This window comes from Anticarsia gemmatalis, chromosome 24 (assembly GCF_050436995.1).
Source record: "Anticarsia gemmatalis isolate Benzon Research Colony breed Stoneville strain chromosome 24, ilAntGemm2 primary, whole genome shotgun sequence".
NCBI classification, from domain to species: domain Eukaryota; kingdom Metazoa; phylum Arthropoda; class Insecta; order Lepidoptera; family Erebidae; genus Anticarsia; species Anticarsia gemmatalis.
Genome location: NC_134768.1, coordinates 6,426,342 through 6,446,395, shown reverse-complemented (window position 1 = coordinate 6,446,395; position 20,054 = coordinate 6,426,342). Strand labels below are relative to the sequence as shown.

At 34.2% G+C, this 20,054-nt stretch overlaps 1 protein-coding gene across 6 annotated transcripts in view; it reads right to left on the bottom strand.

Annotated features, from left to right (window-relative positions):
- mbc (dedicator of cytokinesis protein myoblast city) overlaps window positions 1–17,765 on the bottom strand; it is a 44,534-nt gene extending 26,769 nt beyond the window's left edge. For all 6 annotated transcript variants that reach the window (XM_076130279.1, XM_076130282.1, XM_076130283.1 and 3 more), the window contains exons 1-10: window positions 17,614–17,765; window positions 7,343–7,517; window positions 4,105–4,207; window positions 3,037–3,182; window positions 2,628–2,751; window positions 1,934–2,143; window positions 1,560–1,654; window positions 1,269–1,409; window positions 841–961; window positions 296–505 (exon numbers count right to left, since the gene is read on the bottom strand). In XM_076130279.1, coding sequence (XP_075986394.1) covers window positions 296–505; window positions 841–961; window positions 1,269–1,409; window positions 1,560–1,654; window positions 1,934–2,143; window positions 2,628–2,751; window positions 3,037–3,182; window positions 4,105–4,207; window positions 7,343–7,517; window positions 17,614–17,659 — 1,371 coding nt within the window. In that variant the 5' untranslated portion in view covers window positions 17,660–17,765. The remainder of the gene's footprint in view (window positions 1–295; window positions 506–840; window positions 962–1,268; window positions 1,410–1,559; window positions 1,655–1,933; window positions 2,144–2,627; window positions 2,752–3,036; window positions 3,183–4,104; window positions 4,208–7,342; window positions 7,518–17,613) is intronic.
- Window positions 17,766–20,054: the final 2,289 nt, after the last annotated feature.

Here is a 20,054-nt window from a genome sequence, read left to right as displayed (position 1 = left end):
CAGCATAGTCATCATCAATATCAACGACATTTAAATATTTCATTGAAACTTACAAAAGTGGTAATCTTTATATATATAATTCTTCTGTAAGTGTGTATGTCACTGAACTTCTCTTAAACGACTGGGCCGATTTTGATGAATTTTTTTGTGTGTGTTCAAGGGGATCTGAGAATGGTTTAGATTCACAATTTTGTCCGCTGGACAATGTTTTTTAATTATTTTTTAATTTATTAGTAACGTGTAGACAGGACAATGTCTGTCGGGTCCGCTAGTCATAATTAAAATTCTTCATTACCCTTATAATCTGGCCATTCTTATCCACAACTCTGGCAACCAGTTCTATATTTCTTTCAGAAGACTTCCCCCCTCCTTTAGAGAATGAACCGCAGCACAACGTAAGGTACAGATCGTTGCGTGCATCACCAGGCAGGATTACTTCCGGGAAGCCCATCTTACGAGCCACTGCTGTGTTTCCTACTACGATGTGGGGGTTCTCTTCACGAATCTATATAAAATAATGATTTGTAGGGTTTAGTAATTAACTCATTGCTTATGTTTAAGAACTTTTTAAGAAGTCTTTCACAATATGCCAAATTAAAAGACAGACATATTTTAGCTACTTTTTGATAATTCGGCAACACTAAGGCGTGTGTTTTTTTTTTCTTGTGTTTAATAACTGTTAACAAACATATTGGCCATGACTGTGTTTTTAAAGATGGTTAATAAACATACGGTGATTGAACTCTGATAAGTACAATGCACAGGATATATGTTTGATTAAAAAATAATTTTACCGGGTTATTAGTAAGACAGTTATTTTAAGTAATAGTCTGTTGTTACCTGTTTCAAATCGCCTTCTACAAGTTGAACAGACACCCACAATCCTTGTTGTTTCGCGTCTTTGATGTCTCTGTTAGCTATTACTTTCTTTAGCAATGCGTCTAAGTTCTCCTTTTCGTAACTGCAACAAACATTATGATAGTTACACCTCTTTTTTTGATAAAAATATATTGTCATGGTGGCAAGGTGACAGATAGGGATCTGTTTTCACATCCGAGCCGTATGTCCCAGATTCAATCTCACCTAGGCTAATTATTTACATTTTGGCCCATGCGTATCTGTTCGGATTCAGTAGGTTTTATTCATATTCAGTAGGTTTTATTGATACATTAATGATAAAACATCTCTTAGAACGCACATAAGGTTTTTTGACGGAATGTGTGTATTTTATGTTAACACGTCAATCACACAAGAAAAATTGTACTTACGGATAAAAAGGCACTTGGAAATGTTTGTCGGAGTTATCCCGTGTGATATTTTGTTTGATATCAACGCAGGCGACGCCAAACGGTCTTCGCATTTGTCGGCTCGATGACATCACAGGCGCCGGCTGAGCTACTGAACTTCGCCTGAAAAGATTTAAAAATATATTTTTTACTAGCTAATAGACATCAAAAGTATGATATACATATAAATAGTATAGTATAGTATACAAATAAAATGCTTTTTTATCTAGGTACAAAAATACAGAACTATATAATTCTACAGAAAAATCTTACCTGTGATCAACATTCTGTGCGTCCATTAAACCTAATCGAACTATATTGGCTACTAGATATATCTTTTCACTTTTCAATATATCACTGCCAAAATCCTGGAACATAGAGAATCGCATTAATAAATACATAAAATTGTTACCATTTTACTGTACACAAGACTAAGAAATGCCACCTGAGAATCTCGCAAATTGGGAATCGCACAGCTCCGAAGCAAAAGATACTAAGAAATTTTCCATAGTAAAGCTCGAAAAGAAGGTACAATAATCTACTCCTTATAAAAATAAACTGTATTTTATCTTTCATTTTCATACCCCATCACAAAATTTGATGTCACTGAAATGTCATTTTGGTAAAATAAAATAAGACAAACTCACCGTAAAAACAACAAGCACAGGACTAACGTGGTTTATAGGCCACCTTAGATACAAATGTTCAGTGAGTTTCGTTCCACTGGCATCGTATAACGCGAGCGCTAGTTCGGCCGGATCGTTGATACGACACACGAAGTTGTGCACGCGGACCGCTATGGTGTACGTACGCGCGCCCGCTGGCTGCGCCGGGGGAGGGGCTATGGGGGTGGTTTCCTGAAAAATAATTGATTAAATTGTATATTCGACTTTTCTTTTTGTTTCAAATTATAATGCAACTTCAAATTTCAGTCTCGTATCGGCACGCGTACGGTAAATCAAAAATTAAATTCAGATAATAAAATTGTAATTCTTCAGTGGATACCTTCCCACATTGGCTTACTAGGAAATGAGGCAGTAGACAAACTAGCAGGGGAGGCGTTGACTGAGGGTGTAGTTTTTAACTGTGTGCCATGCTATAGGTACAAGGTGGTCGCGTTATCTTAAATTATACTGTACAAAATTGTGATCCGACTACTCCGACGAAAGATCACGTTATAAGGCCATATGGTACAAAACTATACAGCCAATGCTGCCTCACGACCTTTGGTTCCATGAGAACGGTTTGGGAAGGTATCACATTGTAACTTTAGTTGTTTGTTACAAAGAAAAAAATATAATGATTGACAAATACAGTTAAATGTTACAGTATGGTACATACCATATTTTTGTCAATACGGGTGTTAGCTTCATCGTGGAGCGCGTTCAGTCTGTATGTGGAGACGTTGAACGGGTCTACCAGCTGACCATTGGCTGTACGTACTGCGAGCTCCATACCAAGGGTTCTGCGTGAAAAAGGAATAGAGAATAAAAAACTTTTAAGTAGTATATTATGAGGGAGACCCTTGCCCAGCAGTGGGACACTCAAACGAGCTAAAGAAAATTATGAAGTCTTAAATTGCCAATTTCGAGATATGTACACCGAGTGCAATAGCAATGGCCCATCGTCAATAATAAGCCGTCAAAATGTGCTTTCGTCGTTTTTGCAAAACATTTTAAACGTCAAACTCTCGATGCTCGATAGTAGTCTATGAAAATCGCGCTACTAATTGTATACAAGGTCTAATTACCTGTTTCCCTTATCTATAGTGAAAACAGCCGTCCTGGCGACTCTTCGCAGCTGGTCCTGTGGTAGAGCTCCCGAAGCGGCCTCTCCTCTCAATTCAAGGAGGGCGCGCATGCTCACCTCCATAAACTTGAGACGCTCATCGTTGGTCTAGAAGTGAATAAATAATTGTTACGAATTTGGACTTATAATATTTGACAATAGATAGTGCCTTTCAGTTTGTTCGCATGGAATTGTTTTAGAAAATACAGGTAAATCACAATACCATGATAAAAAAGAACCACAATCTTCTCTTTCTTTCAGTGAGAGTCTTATAAAATCTGTTCAGCCGATGCGGTGATTAGTCCGGACAAACAAAAAGACAGACAATAACAAAAACAGACATCACATTCATAGTTCACTGTATTAATTATTCAGTTTGTTTGAAGTCTAATAAAATTACATTATGAAAAACCTTTAGACATAGTTCTTTTCTGCAAAGCAACTACTTAAACGTTTTACCAAACTGCACTTGGTTGGCTTGATTGATGACTTAATTTCAAGACAGGTATCAAGTGTTAAGTAACGTTAATTATACAAAAAAGTAGAAGGAAACATTTACATAGCAGTCAAAGTTACAGTACTTTTTCCCTAACAAGTTATTTAATAGTCAATGCATGTACGCATGAATATTAACGCATCACGTCATATCCATACTAATTGATTATTTCTTATGACACGTGCGAATATTACTTTCTGTTTGTTACTTGTGCAATAAAATCGATGCGTATTTGATGAAATTCGATGTGAATAGTAAGAAATAGACTTTATAGAAGGATTTTTAAGGCATCTTTATTTTTAACTCCTACGTATTTCAAAATTCATGCCCTTGAATTAACCGTTTGCAGCGGTAGCTTAATGTACAAAAATAAAGACAGAAAAATATTTATTTTAAGATATTTTCATAAATCACGTACTTTCTATCTATTTATTTATCTAAAGTCAGGTCAATGGAGGTTATGGATAAGGAGACCATACTATATTTTACAGCAGAAAGCTCCAGCATTTTATAACTTAATTTTCGTATACTCACAATGTACAACTTTTTCCAATGCTCCAACCATTCTCTGAGCGTGACCGCTATATCGTGAACGACGCCGGTGCCGCCGGCCGAGGCGACCACTGTCTCCCCACATCTAAAAGGAACAAAATAATCAACACATAACATACATTACTTATCCCCGGTTTCTGAGTACATTTAGCGGTAGATTTTCTATTCAATAGCGTATTTTTATTTGAGTTTAAACGCTATTGATAAACTACCGCTAAATGTACCTCAGAAACCTGGTGTTAGTAAATTAGATCGGGAACTGTAGGAGCTGCTAATACTGTGTCTACAGAGTTAAAGATCTTTTCATGTTAACCTACTTTTATTTTGTAATACTAAAATGCTAAACGGGTCTTCAACGCGATACCTTATTTGTTACTTGACTTTTTGGGCGAGTAAGGCATCGAAACCTTTAAAATTTTCACCGTTTAAGATCCGTTCAGCAATCTTATATTGCACGTAGAACTTAATTTTTATTTTCTTTGCGAAGGCCCTAACTTCTCTTCAGTGGCGTTTTTTTTAATTCAGCCCAGTTTTGAGTCTTTCTGTGGTTAATTACATTATGTATGAGCGATACTTTAGCAACTAACTTGAAACAAATTCTCAATAGTAAAAAGCATAACTTTCTATTCATCGTAGTAATAAGGAGGTTAAAACAATGGATACGTCGTGAGTCATGTTACGAAAGGGCAATTATTTATTTATTCTAAGAATTATTGTAATACTTATAGAATGATTAACATCTATTTACAGAGCTATTAATGCCTGACCTACCCTCCTCAGACACACACTACCTCATAGAACACGTTTACCAAATGATTAGCGTTACTAGTTATGATCCTAATGGTCTATGGCCTAATACTGAGGAATAATATTCCGTATAAATTTCTAAAGAACTGTCAGTTTAAAATTTGAAGAATGTAGACTGAATCTCGTTAAAAGCATTAAGCATAATACTACCTAGAATATGTACCTACCTACTTCAAATCTTCCAAATGTACTCAGCATGTAATATTTGGTTCATGCACTTAACATTTTCAAAGATAAACAAACAAGAACAGTTTTAAAGAATTAATAAAATCTCTATTATAAGGTTGTCGAAAGTCAAACATCAAACAGTCTCTCTTATAAAAGTCAATAACTGCCCCTAGTCCCGGATATTAAAGACGACGATATAAGTAATAGTGGAAAAGCTGTAACAGTCATTTAATAAGGACTAGAGGCCGCCCGCGACTTCGTCCGCGTTGAAACCCTTCCCGTGTAAATCCCAATCCCTCGGGAACTCCGGGATAAAAAGTAGCCTATGTGTTATTCTGGGTTTTCAGCGACCTATACACCAAATTTCATCGTAATCAGTTCAGTAGTATTTGCGTGAAAGAGTAACAAACATCCATACATACGTAACATGCGAAAATTTGTGAGAATGTATGTATATAAATTCTCACAAACTTTCGCATTTATAATATTAGTAGGATTTAGATGGAAGTAATAATTACGTAGTAATCGTAACCGGCGGCCCTATATGACAAGATGTATGGATGTGAATGAGGCAAGTAAAGTTTGTAAGGATCTTAGCAAGTGGCGTTCTCTGAACTCCGTCGGTCGCTCTTTTATGTATGTAATAATCGCTTTATTAACTTTAAGAAAGTCCGACAACTGTACGACTGTGGTACGACTCTATACCGACGCTGTATAAAGCGTTGAATCATAGGTTAGCGGCAAATGGAGGTAAACAAAATTCAGCAGCTGAGGGTAACCTGTTTGATGCTTCTACTTTATATTCGATTTTTTTTAAATTATATATGCATTATGCATCCCAAGGCTTTCTATTAAGTTGCAAGACTATAGCTTGCTCTGAAAGAATCGTATTGGCACATTGTTTTACAGTTACAAAAGTACTTTTACCTGATTGTTATCCTTTAGTCGGTTAATATTATCACGGTTTTCCCTATATTTTACAGAACTGCACCCCATAATAGTATCTCCTTTTATGGAAGGTACGCTTTTTCCCATAAGGTAAATTTTCAATATAATTATTATTTATCAAGAATGTTTAGTTTGGCACAAAAAATCCCCTTACAATATAATAATTAATATAAAAAATGAAACTAATTGTGTAGGTCATCGACCGTGATTGATAATCGTTGCCCATTGCCATGTGAATCAGAACTGTGCAATGTGTACGTACGCTACTATGCATGTGTGCGTGCGCGCTCGCATGTGTGCGTGCCTGGCCGCTGTCGTTTAATTGAAATATTATCAGTGAGTAGTCATTTGCTACTTTATATCAATAATGTAATGTAAGAGTAATCCCTACGCATTCTGTGTGTATTTATCGTCTGTTTTAGAGTACTACTGTAAACATTATCTAATTGTATGCTAATTGGAATTCCAATGATACATCGCTAATGAACGCTATGTTTTATTTAGTTTCGAACTAATACGTTTTGGCAATTTCCATTAAATAGGTCGGTCTTATCTATCTGGTTTAGCCATTAAACATTTAGCAAACTAGATACGAAACAACGTAATAACATACTTAACCAATATTTAGTTACTAGTATTTTGATTTTACTCAAATGTTTTACGAACGTGGACAGTAAGTAAATGAGCGAGTCATAATAACATTGGGTCCTTTACTTTATTTATGTATTTATCGGATCGCCAACAAATGACACACATTTTTTATATAAATACTAATTTGTGATCTTGCCTTCTGTCCATTCAGTTACAGGCACCCAACGCTAACATAAAAAGAGAAATTGACGGTATGAACGAGCGACGAATGTCCTTTTAAAATAATAAACTTAAGTGAAAACATGTCTAGGTACTTGTCGATTATAAGATATACCTACATAACTCACAAGTGACCTCTGCTCCTTACCTAGTTAAGTAAAGATCAAAGTATTTTACTTCGATGTTTTCTACACCGCACACTAGTACAAACCTGTCACAACCACCATACTATACTCAATATAGGAAAAGCTACACCATTAAAACAAAATACGTGCAAGGTCTCTAGGACATTAATCGTCAGCATAACTTTTCTTCCAACTACGTTGGAGTCGGCTTCCAGTCTCACTTGATACAGCTGAATACCAGATTTTTACATAAAGGGACTGCCTATCGAACCTCCACAACCCAGTTAGGTACATAGGCTATACCATATACCTTGATAAGACTCTAGGACATTAGTTTTCAAAAAAGTCCAACAAAAGCTCACCTGTCTACAATACAGTCTCTGACGAGGACATAGCTCTTTGGGAAGGCGCCAGTAGCGTCCCTCCGAAGACTTCTGCCCCAGTACCAGTCGCCTGTCTCCCTCTCGATGTGCACCAGCTCTCCCACGTCCAGGGATAGGTGCAAGTGGCCTGGTTTCGCCAGGAAGTTGTATATCGCTGTAAGAAAAGCCATTTGTTATTGAAAAGTGTTTTATTGGTGTCCTCACGGTAGGCACTTTATGTAGCTTTTTTTGTCATTGGAGTTGCATAATATATCGTGGTATTTCGTATCCTCATTCTTTTAGGTACTTTTTGCGTGTTATAAGTTATGAATACAGTGTGGTGATGTGGTCAATGCCATCAACGACGAATAACGTAATATTAAGGTAACTAAGGATTTAACACCCAATTTTTGTTTCATCCATAATCAGATTTTTACGGTTTACTATGATCCTCCCTCAGATTTGAGAGGCCTAAGTGTCTATCTAGCCAATCTGGTAAGTATTTTTGGCCTCTATCAAATCAGAAATCTGAATTCTTTTTAACTGCCGCATAATGCAGTAATATTCATTCAACCTTAAAAGATTCTCCGTCGTATTTTTGTGTCCACGATACACGTCAATATGACAAAGACAGAATAATACCTATAATTTACTAAAGTGGACGTTTCTTCATTCAACCGATATTGTGTCATTAGTTAAGAAATCAATTTAACTTCAATACCTAGAATCGTCAAACAGCTGTCAGCCACGATGCAGCATATCAGTCTCAATTGAAAGAAAGTCAGAAGTCACGAACCGAATGCACTATCCATCGACATTATTAGTCCTAATGGTATTCATATTGACACCGTTTATAAGGGCAAACACATTCAAGGCGAACGTGATACCCTATATTAAGTAATGGTATGCCTTGAATGAAAACTAGTCACTGTGCAATCTCCATAGTTCAAATGTTATTTCATTTACCGCAGACAGCGCGGTTTATTGTTTAGGTAATTTTACGATATGCCATAATTCAATAAATTACGAAATACATTTTTGTTTGCCGTTGTACAATTTAACATGTATTTATTTATTACACACTTACATCTAACATTACAGTCACTAAGACTAATGCGATTAGAGAAGTAACATAAGAAACATAACATAAGAAACTGTAATTCGTAGAAGAGAGTCAGAAAGACGTGATAAATTCATCATGTACTTTAATATCAGGATATTTAAACTACTGCCATTGTCGTGCAGATTTATTTTCAATTTTTTTTTATAAGACTCGTAGTATACTGTTAATGCATTTCAATGGTCATGCATGTGGTGTTGCGTGATAGTATTGCTCAAACATAAGTAAAAATCGATGTATAAAACGTAATTTCCAAAAGGGAAGGTGCCCATTGTAAACGATTTTACTCGATCGAAACATCACTTCGAGTCAAATTCACAATAATACGCATAAAACTGTGAGTATCAGCCAGGATTTAAATTATGCAAAATAAATATCTTTCTAACCGACTTTAAAGAAGGAGAAAATTTTCAATTCCACGCAAATTTTTAAGCCACTGAATAATTTTATATAATATTACCAGTTCTTATTGACATGTAAGTACATTAGCCATATCCATACCTAATACTTTAAATTCTATCCTCATTCACTCAAGAATCCTTAAAAAAACTTGCAAAAAGACCGTTAGCAGAACACATGGTAATCACCCGTCAATTTATGATATAACTTTATGGCAACACATCCTGTGACGGTCGTAATGAACAATGCTTTCTAATTTGGCAAAACAATGCGTGTGATGAACTGATGACCAATAGATTGTCATCTATTAGTACAGTCGGAAGCAGTTATTTGGAGATGTGATTTGATGATACCTATGGTTTTTTGTTATAGTTTATTCGCAAAAGTACAATTAAAACGTATATACAGAGATTTATAAAACTTTTTCTTTTAAAGATTAGGAATTCTTCTCTTGTCTCTGCCTACCCCTATGGAACGAAGGCGTGATTTTAGAATCTAAATTCGGTTTTAATTGTTGTTTTATCTAACTTAAAATAAAATAAATTTATTGATCACTTTAACTGAGAACTATCGTACGTCATCTTGTTATTTCATTAAACGACATTAATTTCATTTCATTAAATAAATAAATAAAAATCTATCCACAGAATGAACACACATCACACATTACAATCATCTGAACGACATTCCTTTAACACCAAGACATCCTATAATAGCCGGCCACAAATCCATTAAACATCACATAAAACTTAATCATTCACTTGCAAACTGTAACAAGTCACATCCCGTATAAAGAAACAACACAAACCGGCCCGTATAAAAAGTATGAAGGAATAAAAAATATTATTACTTATATTTAACGTTCATTGTACTTACATAAACAATTAAACGGGGACAATAGGGGCGGTATACGCGTGACTCAGTTAAAAGACGGGACATGTGCGCACGCACCAAATTCGCGTTCTACACTTGAGCGCCGTTTGAATGTTGATTACTGATGCGAGGGATAGATCTAGGCATTGTTTAGAGGAGCAATATTACGATTATTAATTTATCTATCCTACTAATCCTACTAATATTATAAATGCGAAAGTTTGTGAGAATGTATGTATGGATGTTTGGATGTTTGTTACTCTTGCACGCAAAACTACTGAACCGATTACGATGAAATTTGGTGTATAGGAAGACCCAGAATAACACATAGGCTACTTTTTATCCCGGAGTTTCCGAAGGATCGGAATTTACACAGGAAGGATTTCCTCGCGGACGAAGTCGCGGACGGCTTCTAGTGTCTTTATGTAGTTAATCTTGTCAATTTTTTTGTAGAGTTTAATTTAACAGTTCATTAATTTTATAGTACAATTTTACTACGGAACAGCAAAAGGTGCATTAAGTATACTCAAGAGAAAGTAGAAACTTTAAGAAACATTCACTTATTCACTCTTGTTTGCTATGTTCAATACAATTTGCAGTGTTCGTTGACAGAATACATACTTCAAAGCCAAATTGGTCATCTTCAGATAACTTTACAACAAGGCATAATGCTTACATTGAGAATTTTCAAGCGACAAAATTCATTATTCGATAAAAGTATTAGATTAAATTATGTCTCAATCTCAAAGTATTTCCTTTACCACTAACAAAATTTTCGAGACAAAGGTCAATAAAGCAGAACAAAGACGCACTTCACGCACTTAATTTATCGAAATAAATCCAATACAAAACTTTCGCAAGCCATATCCAAGTCTTATCTCAGCAGAAACTAAGGCCCACTTATCCATTAAACCCGAATCTATCAATTTTACGATCTTTTGGTAGGACCCCAGTGTAAGCAGAGTGGACTACGTTTCAACTACATAAATCCGAAATCAAAAGCTATAAACTGTTTTAGATAAAGGAAACTACAGAAGGAAAGCAAAATGGCTAAAGCTTAAATTAGATTGTATAACAGCAATGTAATAGTATTTAGCTTTGAACAAGATTAAGCTTACACTTTGAGAAAGATACGTATAAGCTAAATAAACATAGATTCTATGGGTAACTATATTATTACTAGCAATCAAATAATAGCTAGGACGTAATTCGGAGTCAATATTTTTCGTGGGGGAACGACCCTGAGTTGAAAGTAAACTTTTTCATAATTAGATAAGTACGTATATTTTTAGGGTTAATATTATTAGATTGATTTGAACCAACCCAATAGAAATCAGTGCATGAATAGCGAAGAGTCGAAGACAATAATATAGCAACAATTCGGTCATCTTCTTTCCTATGAATGTGGGGTCTGATGAAAAGCCATTCAGTCATCAAATTAACCGCATGAATGAACTAATACGACCAATAAATAATTATGAGTAATTGTAACTAATGTGTCAAAGAAAATAATAAGTGTGATGAACAATCACTGAGGTAAAGACGTGATGCAATTAACAAGGTCAAATTAACCCTGGGTTTACCCTTTGAGGAAGATTCTGGAAGTTTTCAGTCGCAGCTTATTGTCTGCTACTATTCATATCTTAATAATATTATTTAAACAAGTGATTCTGGTTTCAATTTTTGTTACTCAATCACGCCAGCACACAAAACTTATTATGATTTAATTTGGTATACAGGTCGTTTACATCTGGATTAATACATAGAGCACTTTTTACCCCGGTAAATGTTTCCACGTGAACCAAGTTGCAGACAGAAGACTATGAAGATCTTTTGCTTAGCAGGTATGCACAATAATCAAGGCTTATTTATGAAGACTATTTATTTATGAGATGACTTTCAAAGCTCTTATAAAAAGCAATATACAACACATTAATTAGACTCTAACCGACAACTTATTGCCGACAAAATAGAATAGCCTTAAAGTACTAATCTAAAATTACATACTTAAAACTTTTAGTATCGCTAGCACTGAGACCAGTCTCCAGTCCATAATAAGACTCGTCTAATAGACTTATAAATCTATCAGACATCAGATCCATGCACCTGTCACACGACACTCAATGTAACGAGATATCAAAACAACATGGCCACCTGATTTTGTCCGGATGAGAGGACGTAGGTTCGATTTAATAGGTCATTGGGCACATTGTTGGGAGTAATTAGTGTTGCTTCGTGGAACGAGAATAATCTACGGATTTTGGTACAACTATGCAATGAGCGTGACGGTTGCATTTGATTGAGGTGATGCAATAGTTGAATACGAATTCTTTTATCCAAAAGTGCATTTATAGAGGTCTAACATTTTAGAATTCCGGTCATCCTTGCTATGTACCTATATGATAATATTTGAAGTAAATGATTAATCTCTGTATTAAACACTTAGGATGTTTATTGATTAACCGCAGCGTATTTATTGCCTCTATCATGTACCAGCGATAAAATATGTAATTGAACGTGCAATTTTGCGCATAATACGAAACAAGTATAATTGAATACATATTTTTTAAAAGCTCACAACTCTCATTTTAAAACTATAAGACATGTACAGTTCCCATTTGGTTGCACATTCACTCATAAACGTCACAGTCACATCTAAATCAATTGAATGATTTTTATTATGCTGATTGGACAACTACATTATTGGCAGGCTGGTGTTTTGACAGACATAATTGGACTTCCTCAGGTGACGGAAGGGGACTGGCTGGCGATGATTGGCGCGAAGGGACCCGTGTGCGAATATGCGAAGTATTCGCTGGGACAATTCGGTGATTTGGGTTTAGTAACCTGCTACTAAATGACCTAGTAATATTACAATGCTTCTTTCGTTTATTAAACTTACTGTAAGCTTCTAATTTGCACCAGCCTTATGGTGTAGTATTCTAGTCTTAGTGTTTACCTTGTAAAAAGTTTAAAAGTTGCGGAATTATATGTCAGAAATACGCATATTCAAGCAGTTATTTTTGCCAGAATATTATATTATTTTTTAATTAATTTAGTCTCGGCCAAAATTATAATTCTCGTTCTAAACAAATCTCTACATTCGAAGTCATATCGCTCTGCTGTATATCTTGATACATCTCGTCACTTTACAGCAAAGTGATCAAAGAAATATGGTAGTTTTAAATTGCTCCCACGAATGACATACAAAGTCGATCCGATTGAAGCGAGACACATTGTATTTCCCTTGTAATTTTTTTGAGTCACATTCAACGAGGAAGGAACATCTCTTCTACCATTCATAAGGAAAGCTTTATTTGTTCTAAGCAAATTGATTAAACCCACACCTAAGTCTTCAAAATTAATATTATCCTCATCATTAGTGAGACAGAACACCCGGAAGATATTCGTTTAAGGATATTCATTGTAAATGGGATAATGTTCGTTGAGTTCTCAGCATTTATTAACGGCAAACATGCTGTATATCAGGAGGTGTAAGAAGCAGGTATAGCACTAATAAAAGAAAAGCAAAATCAAGAATTTTCATCTTCTAATTGACAATCGAGACCGACTTTTACACGCCCTCCGTAGCATGGAGATGCTCAGCTCAAATACCACTATGCGGCCGCCCTTCTATAGAATTTTGGCGGTATGGTTGCTTAACTCGCTAGATTGCTTACCCTCCGGTAAGTGCAACTAGCTCTAACTAGATAATTTCTAATATACTTTTGTTACAAGACCTAGCTCTACTTTCTTTCATTTAAAAATGCATAGCGCATAGCGATCGGAAACAACGGTATTCCGAGTGGCACTAGATAGAAGAGCTACACTCAAACACAAGTAGTCATTACAAATAGATAAGTGATGCAAATACGGGAACTGCATTCGTATTATTATCAGCCGCATGGTCACGGAAAAACTATTACTATAAAAATGTTACTGTATTTTCTAAGATAATGGAGGAGCCTATTTTTTTTTTCTTAAAAGACTTACTATGTAGCATGGCATTTCATTAAGTCAGAACAAGCATTAATTCGCAGAAAATTAAGGCCACGAGAAGCTTTTTCGAGAGCAAAGTTATACTTCAAAATCAGAACTGAAATTCTCCCTATACTGGGTATATTTTCTATTTCGTATAATTATAAGGTCTGGATTAACAACGTCGCTACTGTAAACTCCATAGCCTAAAAAATTGCAAATCGTCGTCGTTTACGAACTAATATTTCGATTCAAGATAATTGATACTTAGAACAATACGCTAGTTTTGTCGATCACTTTATGTTATTAGTTAGTATAGTACGTATATAAAAAAAGTTTTTTGTACCAATATCGCCTCTTAAGTTGAAGAAAGCGTCTCGTCGTCCCGGCCAAACAAATTTTCATTAACTCCTTTTAAGTATTTTCGTCATTTCTTTCCTATAAACTTATATGAGATTATTCCCTGCTGAATTGATAGCTAACATCCGCGAATTATTCATGCATACATATAAAACAAAAACAATAGTAGGGGATTTCTTTCTCGCGATTACAACAAAGCCGGAAAGAACTTTACTCACAAGTTAGCTAGCTAAAGTAAACTGAGTAGGCACCTAGTTTTACGTAAATACTCGTTGTGTTTGCTAATGTCGGTTTTTAGCTTCCATTCAAGTTTGTATTTGTATTGAAAAAGAAACCGGCCAAGTGCGAGTGGGACTCCCACACGAAGGGTTCTGTACCATAAAAAATCGCAAGAACCCCCCTCAATTTTATTATTATTTAATTTATTGTAATTTGTTAGTTATAGTGGCAACGGAAATAATCATCATTAGTGAAAATATCAGCTTTCTAGCTATCGCGGTTTGTGCGAGCTTAGCCACAGACAGACAGACAGCGGAGGCTTAGTAAAAGGGTCCCGTTTTTTATTTTGGATACGTAAGCCTAACAATCTATATGATCATTGGCCTGTGTTTATCTGTTTTAGATTATTCAGGTGGCATCAGTTAAAGGAATATTTGTATCGAAGAAACATCTTCATTCGCGTGAAGCGCGACCGCGAAACGCGACTGCATTTTTGGCAGATAAAAGAGCCTTGTGTGCATGGAGGGTTTAAATTATTGACAGTTGTGCTCACCGGTCGGTAAACGATCGGTGGGTTAAGCAACCCTTAGTGAGGTCATTCCATATATAGGTGACCGCATAGTGGTATTTGAGCTGGGCGTCTCCGTGGTTCGGAGGGCACGTAAAAAGTCGGGCAAAGGCCTCTCGGGCGGCTTGAACAACTTTGACACTAGGTTGACCACTAACCATTCGACAAACAAACAACATTATTATTTACAAATATTAAAAACTCCATATGTCATGCATAAAATATACACAAACTACATTCCAAAGTCACTAGTCTCTGTTACCATCCCGCAATTTGAAGTATATAATATGTATATAAGTTAAAAAACTTCATACAAATTTGTTCACTACTTTAAGTTTGACATTTATTAATCTGCAGAACCTCCCACGTTTAAAGAAGGATTTTAAACAAGAAAGGAATTTTTATTAAATATGTTAGTAAATACTATTATTTACCATTTGTCTTCTTCCTTAACGTGAATAAGAAAATGCAGTTTCAGTTTGCTACATCGGTAACAAACATTTTCCTTGTCACTCTAAATATAGAAATAATTTGCAATCGGACCCCAACTCACGGCACTGCACTATGACAGTTAGATTGCTGTTTTGTTCCAGTAACATATAGATATGAACAGGATCTAGTTGACCGGGTTGATGAAAAAATATTTGAATTTTACTTGTAAATGGTTCAACCTGAATGCACATGCTATGCCGATTTTTTAAATATGTATACATAATCATATGTCGTATTTTTGTACTAATATGTAAGTTAGACATTTCTTCTTTATATTGTGGAGCAGTCTATAGAAACAGTCACAGAATTTTGATTTATTATTCATTAACAATGAAAATCAATAGTCCCTGGTCACTAGTTTCCTTCCAGAATAACAGAATTTGTACTAACTATACTGGTCCAAGTGGGGATTGGGAATTTTGTCATCATTGTTTTCTCTCATAAGTATTAGAAAGTGAAAAAGAAAGAAGCAAACCATAAAACCAAACCTGTACACAACAGTGGGTAGAAAAACGCTGTAAAGATAGATAGATAAGACCCCTAACGTCAGCTTTTGACTAGCATTCAAGGCTCTCTACTAAATAGTTGGACTAAAGTGTTGAAGAATATTTTAAATAACTAAGAAGTGCCTTGCCTTGCCTTGATTAACCTGTTTTATATCAGGAAACACCAGTTAGGGTAGTAATATACTATCAAAATTAACTTTAACATAGTTATAGCAATTACTATTTACTATATGATGTTTACAATCAATACATATAACATTATAAATAATATTTTCCGTAATAGTTTCCTTGTTGAGCTGTAACGGAGCATCTCATTTACGACCGTGTCCTGTATGTGGAACAGTTATTATTATACTTAACTACTTACTGAAATTATTCAAACACATTGTTTATCTATTTTTTATTCTAATAGAATTAAAATTTTCAATGCAATGTTATTTTAAAAGAAATGTTAATTTCTACTAATATTTAATTATATTTCCTACTAAGACTTTTTTCAAGGTAATATCAAAATGCCTGATCAAAAAAATAACTTCCGCCTTAAACAAATTAAAAATATAATTCAAATTTACATTTTTACAAACCTAACTAATATTATTCTGTAGCACCTAAAGATGTTAGAAGTGTCTGAAATTCACTCACTTTTAATTGTTCAGAATGTTACTCTCAAGTAATAAGGGCAAGCCTATTAGCCATATCCCAGGCATGTTGGCAAACTTCAGGCTACAGTGACAATTCTTAAACTCGCTTTTGCCCAAAACTCCAGTTAGGGATTTAGGACAGTTTCCTTACAAACACGCTTTGTACCCTATGTCTGCTATAAAAAGTAGCCTTTGCTCTTTGTCAAGGTCAGCACTATCTCTGTACAAAATTAAATCAAAACTGGTTTAGTAGTTAAGACATAAAAGCATAACAGAGTTACTTTAGCATTGATAATATTAGTAGGGATAACTTAGAAAAGTCCAATAGCACCAAATTTTCTCCAACCCTAAAGACCCTTCTGCCCAGACCACAGCGGCATTAACATTTTTGATAAGCGCTAAAATAACATAGGTTTAAGGTTGCAAATAAATATAACAATTCACTACATTATTTTCATCTTCTTCTTGCATGTGTAAATAACCTTCACAGAAAACGTATTCCATCATTCATTTATAAAGTTATCAGATGGAATGTAGATGCAACAAAAAATTTTAGTATATAAAATTTTACCGTCCAAAAATAGACTTTGTGCTACAATAACAAACACATAAAAATCTAACATTTGTCTAACAAATATCAAAATGATGTCTTCAAGTATTTTGTCACATACTATAGATGATTTAACTCATAACAAGCACATCCCATAGACAAAACGAACAAAACAAAACCTCAAACAATATCATATGACTTTCAGCATGCAATTGTTCCATTATTTGTTTAAAAAAACGTACAAAAACATAACACTACTGTCGTCCGTCTAATTAAGCGCTATGAATTAGTTATCAATCAACTTATTTAATCACTATATTAAAGGGGAGTGGCCAATGACATAGGAATCAACAGTATGTTTAAATGCCCTAAATACAGCGAAACGAGGGCAATCCTTAACAGGATAACCAAGACAGGGACTCCAAGCTCTAGTTAACATGTCTGATACAATGTTTATATTTATCACTTCTCTGCGGGAGGCACCTATTTAGCAGATTACTACTATTCAATACTACACATCTCTTTTTTACACAAAAATATTTAGTTTTTAAATGTAAATACTCACCGACAGCGTAAACTTCTTCATTTTCCAATTTGCACCAAACAGTCATACTGATAAACACGCGATTATTTTATAATATTTTTTATTTAGACAAAAATTGTGTGGCTCGTCATTTTACTTGTTCCAATATTTGACAAATTGGAGAAGTGTTGCCATTAAAAATATTGTTGAGTGACAAATGCTTGTGCGATTGACTTTGAGATTTACAGCGCTGCAACTGTTTCAAGCATTGACTTACAATTCAGTCCAATAGTCTCATGCATTTTATTGTTAAAAGGTACTAAATAAGTTGGCATTTTTTATCAATACATGTCTTATACAGCTTTCATATTTTTTTTTCAGCGAAATATACCTATATAATATCGAGTTAATAAAATTTTAAAACATAACACTAGGCTCATTCATAAAAATACAACTCGGAAAGTTATTCTCGATGGATTTATTTAATCATACAATTTCCGATGATTATATCGATATATAGATAGATGTTATTATAAAAGTAAAAATCGCCATCAAAAGAAAAATCTCACTCTCAAGACACTCAGAATAAATCACTCTTACTCTAGCAACACACATCTGCCCCGTAACGCTCTGCTGTAGATTGATGCAATTAGTTATTGCGTTTTGTTTTGATGGATCACTAGTTAAAGTAAAAAAAAAACTGTTTGTAGTTCAGTAGCCCGATTCTCTACTGGTATCGGCTAGCTATCGAAAGATATTCTGATCAGCGCCTCTAGCGGACGTAAATACTATTTTAGCAGCACATTTTAAATGATATGTTATTGTTTACATTCATTTAAAAAAACAAAGATAGTACCTATTTAGGTAGTAAAATATAAGTAAGGACATACTTATCCCACATAACCATTATTAAACTTGATATTTTATTTTAAAGTTTGAATTCTCCCAGAGGATGTGATAATAGGAGACAGCAAACAAGTTATACTAACAACTGGTCCTAAAATAACTAAAGTTATCGTATTAAGATAAAAGCCCTTTATCTGGCGATACGGCGATTGTGGAACATTGTTCGTAAGAAGCGGATAAAGATCATTTTTTATTGATAGGTACGTAGGTACTATCAAAGCTAAGCTAGCGTCTAGAAATGTTGTATTAAAAATCCTTAAGTAAACATATTACCTAGGTACTTAATGTAGAAAGGAACACTTAGGTGATGTACTATAATACATATACTTCAGCTACATAAATATAAATAACATACAGTAAATATACAATATATATATACAATACAATATATATATATATATATATATATATATATATATATATATATATATATATATATATATATATATATATATATATATATATATATATATATATATATATATATATATATATATGTTATTTATATTTATGTAGCTGAAGTATATGTGTGTATATACTTCATATTATTATTATTTATTTGTACACCCTTTCTATACTCACTGTCAACACCTTCATAAAAATCTCTGCATCACCCCAAGGTAGACTGGCAGAAAATGCCCCTGGCATTAAGTCCGCCGTTATACAGCCCTGTATATAAAGTTTGAAATAAATAAATAAATAATTAAGTACCTACTTTACTAATAATTTATATCGGTATAATACTTTTCAGGGCTATTAAATTTCAGTTGTTCTTTTTTCGCTAAAATTAGACATAGTAAAATAATAATATCTAATATATTATATTATTGTAATTAGGTAGGTACCTACCTATGATCTGGAAAATTTACTACAAACCATAACATTCTTAACGAATTATACCTATTCGCGATTCGTAAGTACCTACACATAATTCTTTGCCAAATAATATAATAAGTAGGTACGTAGGTACCTACCTATGTTTGTTCGTTTACAAAAAAAAACATATTATTATTTATATTTACAAACACATATCTATACTAATATTATCCATACTAATATTATAAAGCTGAAGAGTTTGTTTGTTTGTTTGAACGCGCTAATCTCAGGAACTACTGGTCCGATTTGAAAAATTCTTTCACTGCTAGATAGCCCATTTATCGAGGAAGGCTATAGGCTATATATTATCACGCTACGATCATTAGGAGCGGAGTAGTAACGAAAAATGTTACAAAAACGGGGAAAATTATTACCCATTCTCTCTAACGTGACGCAAGCGAAGTTGCGCGGGTCAGCTAGTTTAACATATTTTTATAAATATAAATATGTTTGTTCATTTAAGTTATTCTAAATGTACATTACATGGCTTGTATCATAGGGGCCAGATAATACATAATTTGTACCTACATACATACATCTAATTTTGAGTAACAATATGCGAATTCTACAGTAATAAAGTTACAGTAATGGTAAAATAAGGAATGAAAATGAATAAAATTCTTTGCTCTCAAAAAAATCAACCAGCTATGAAAATAAATAAATGAATTTCAGTATTGTAGCAGTATTGAAACTTGTTGCAG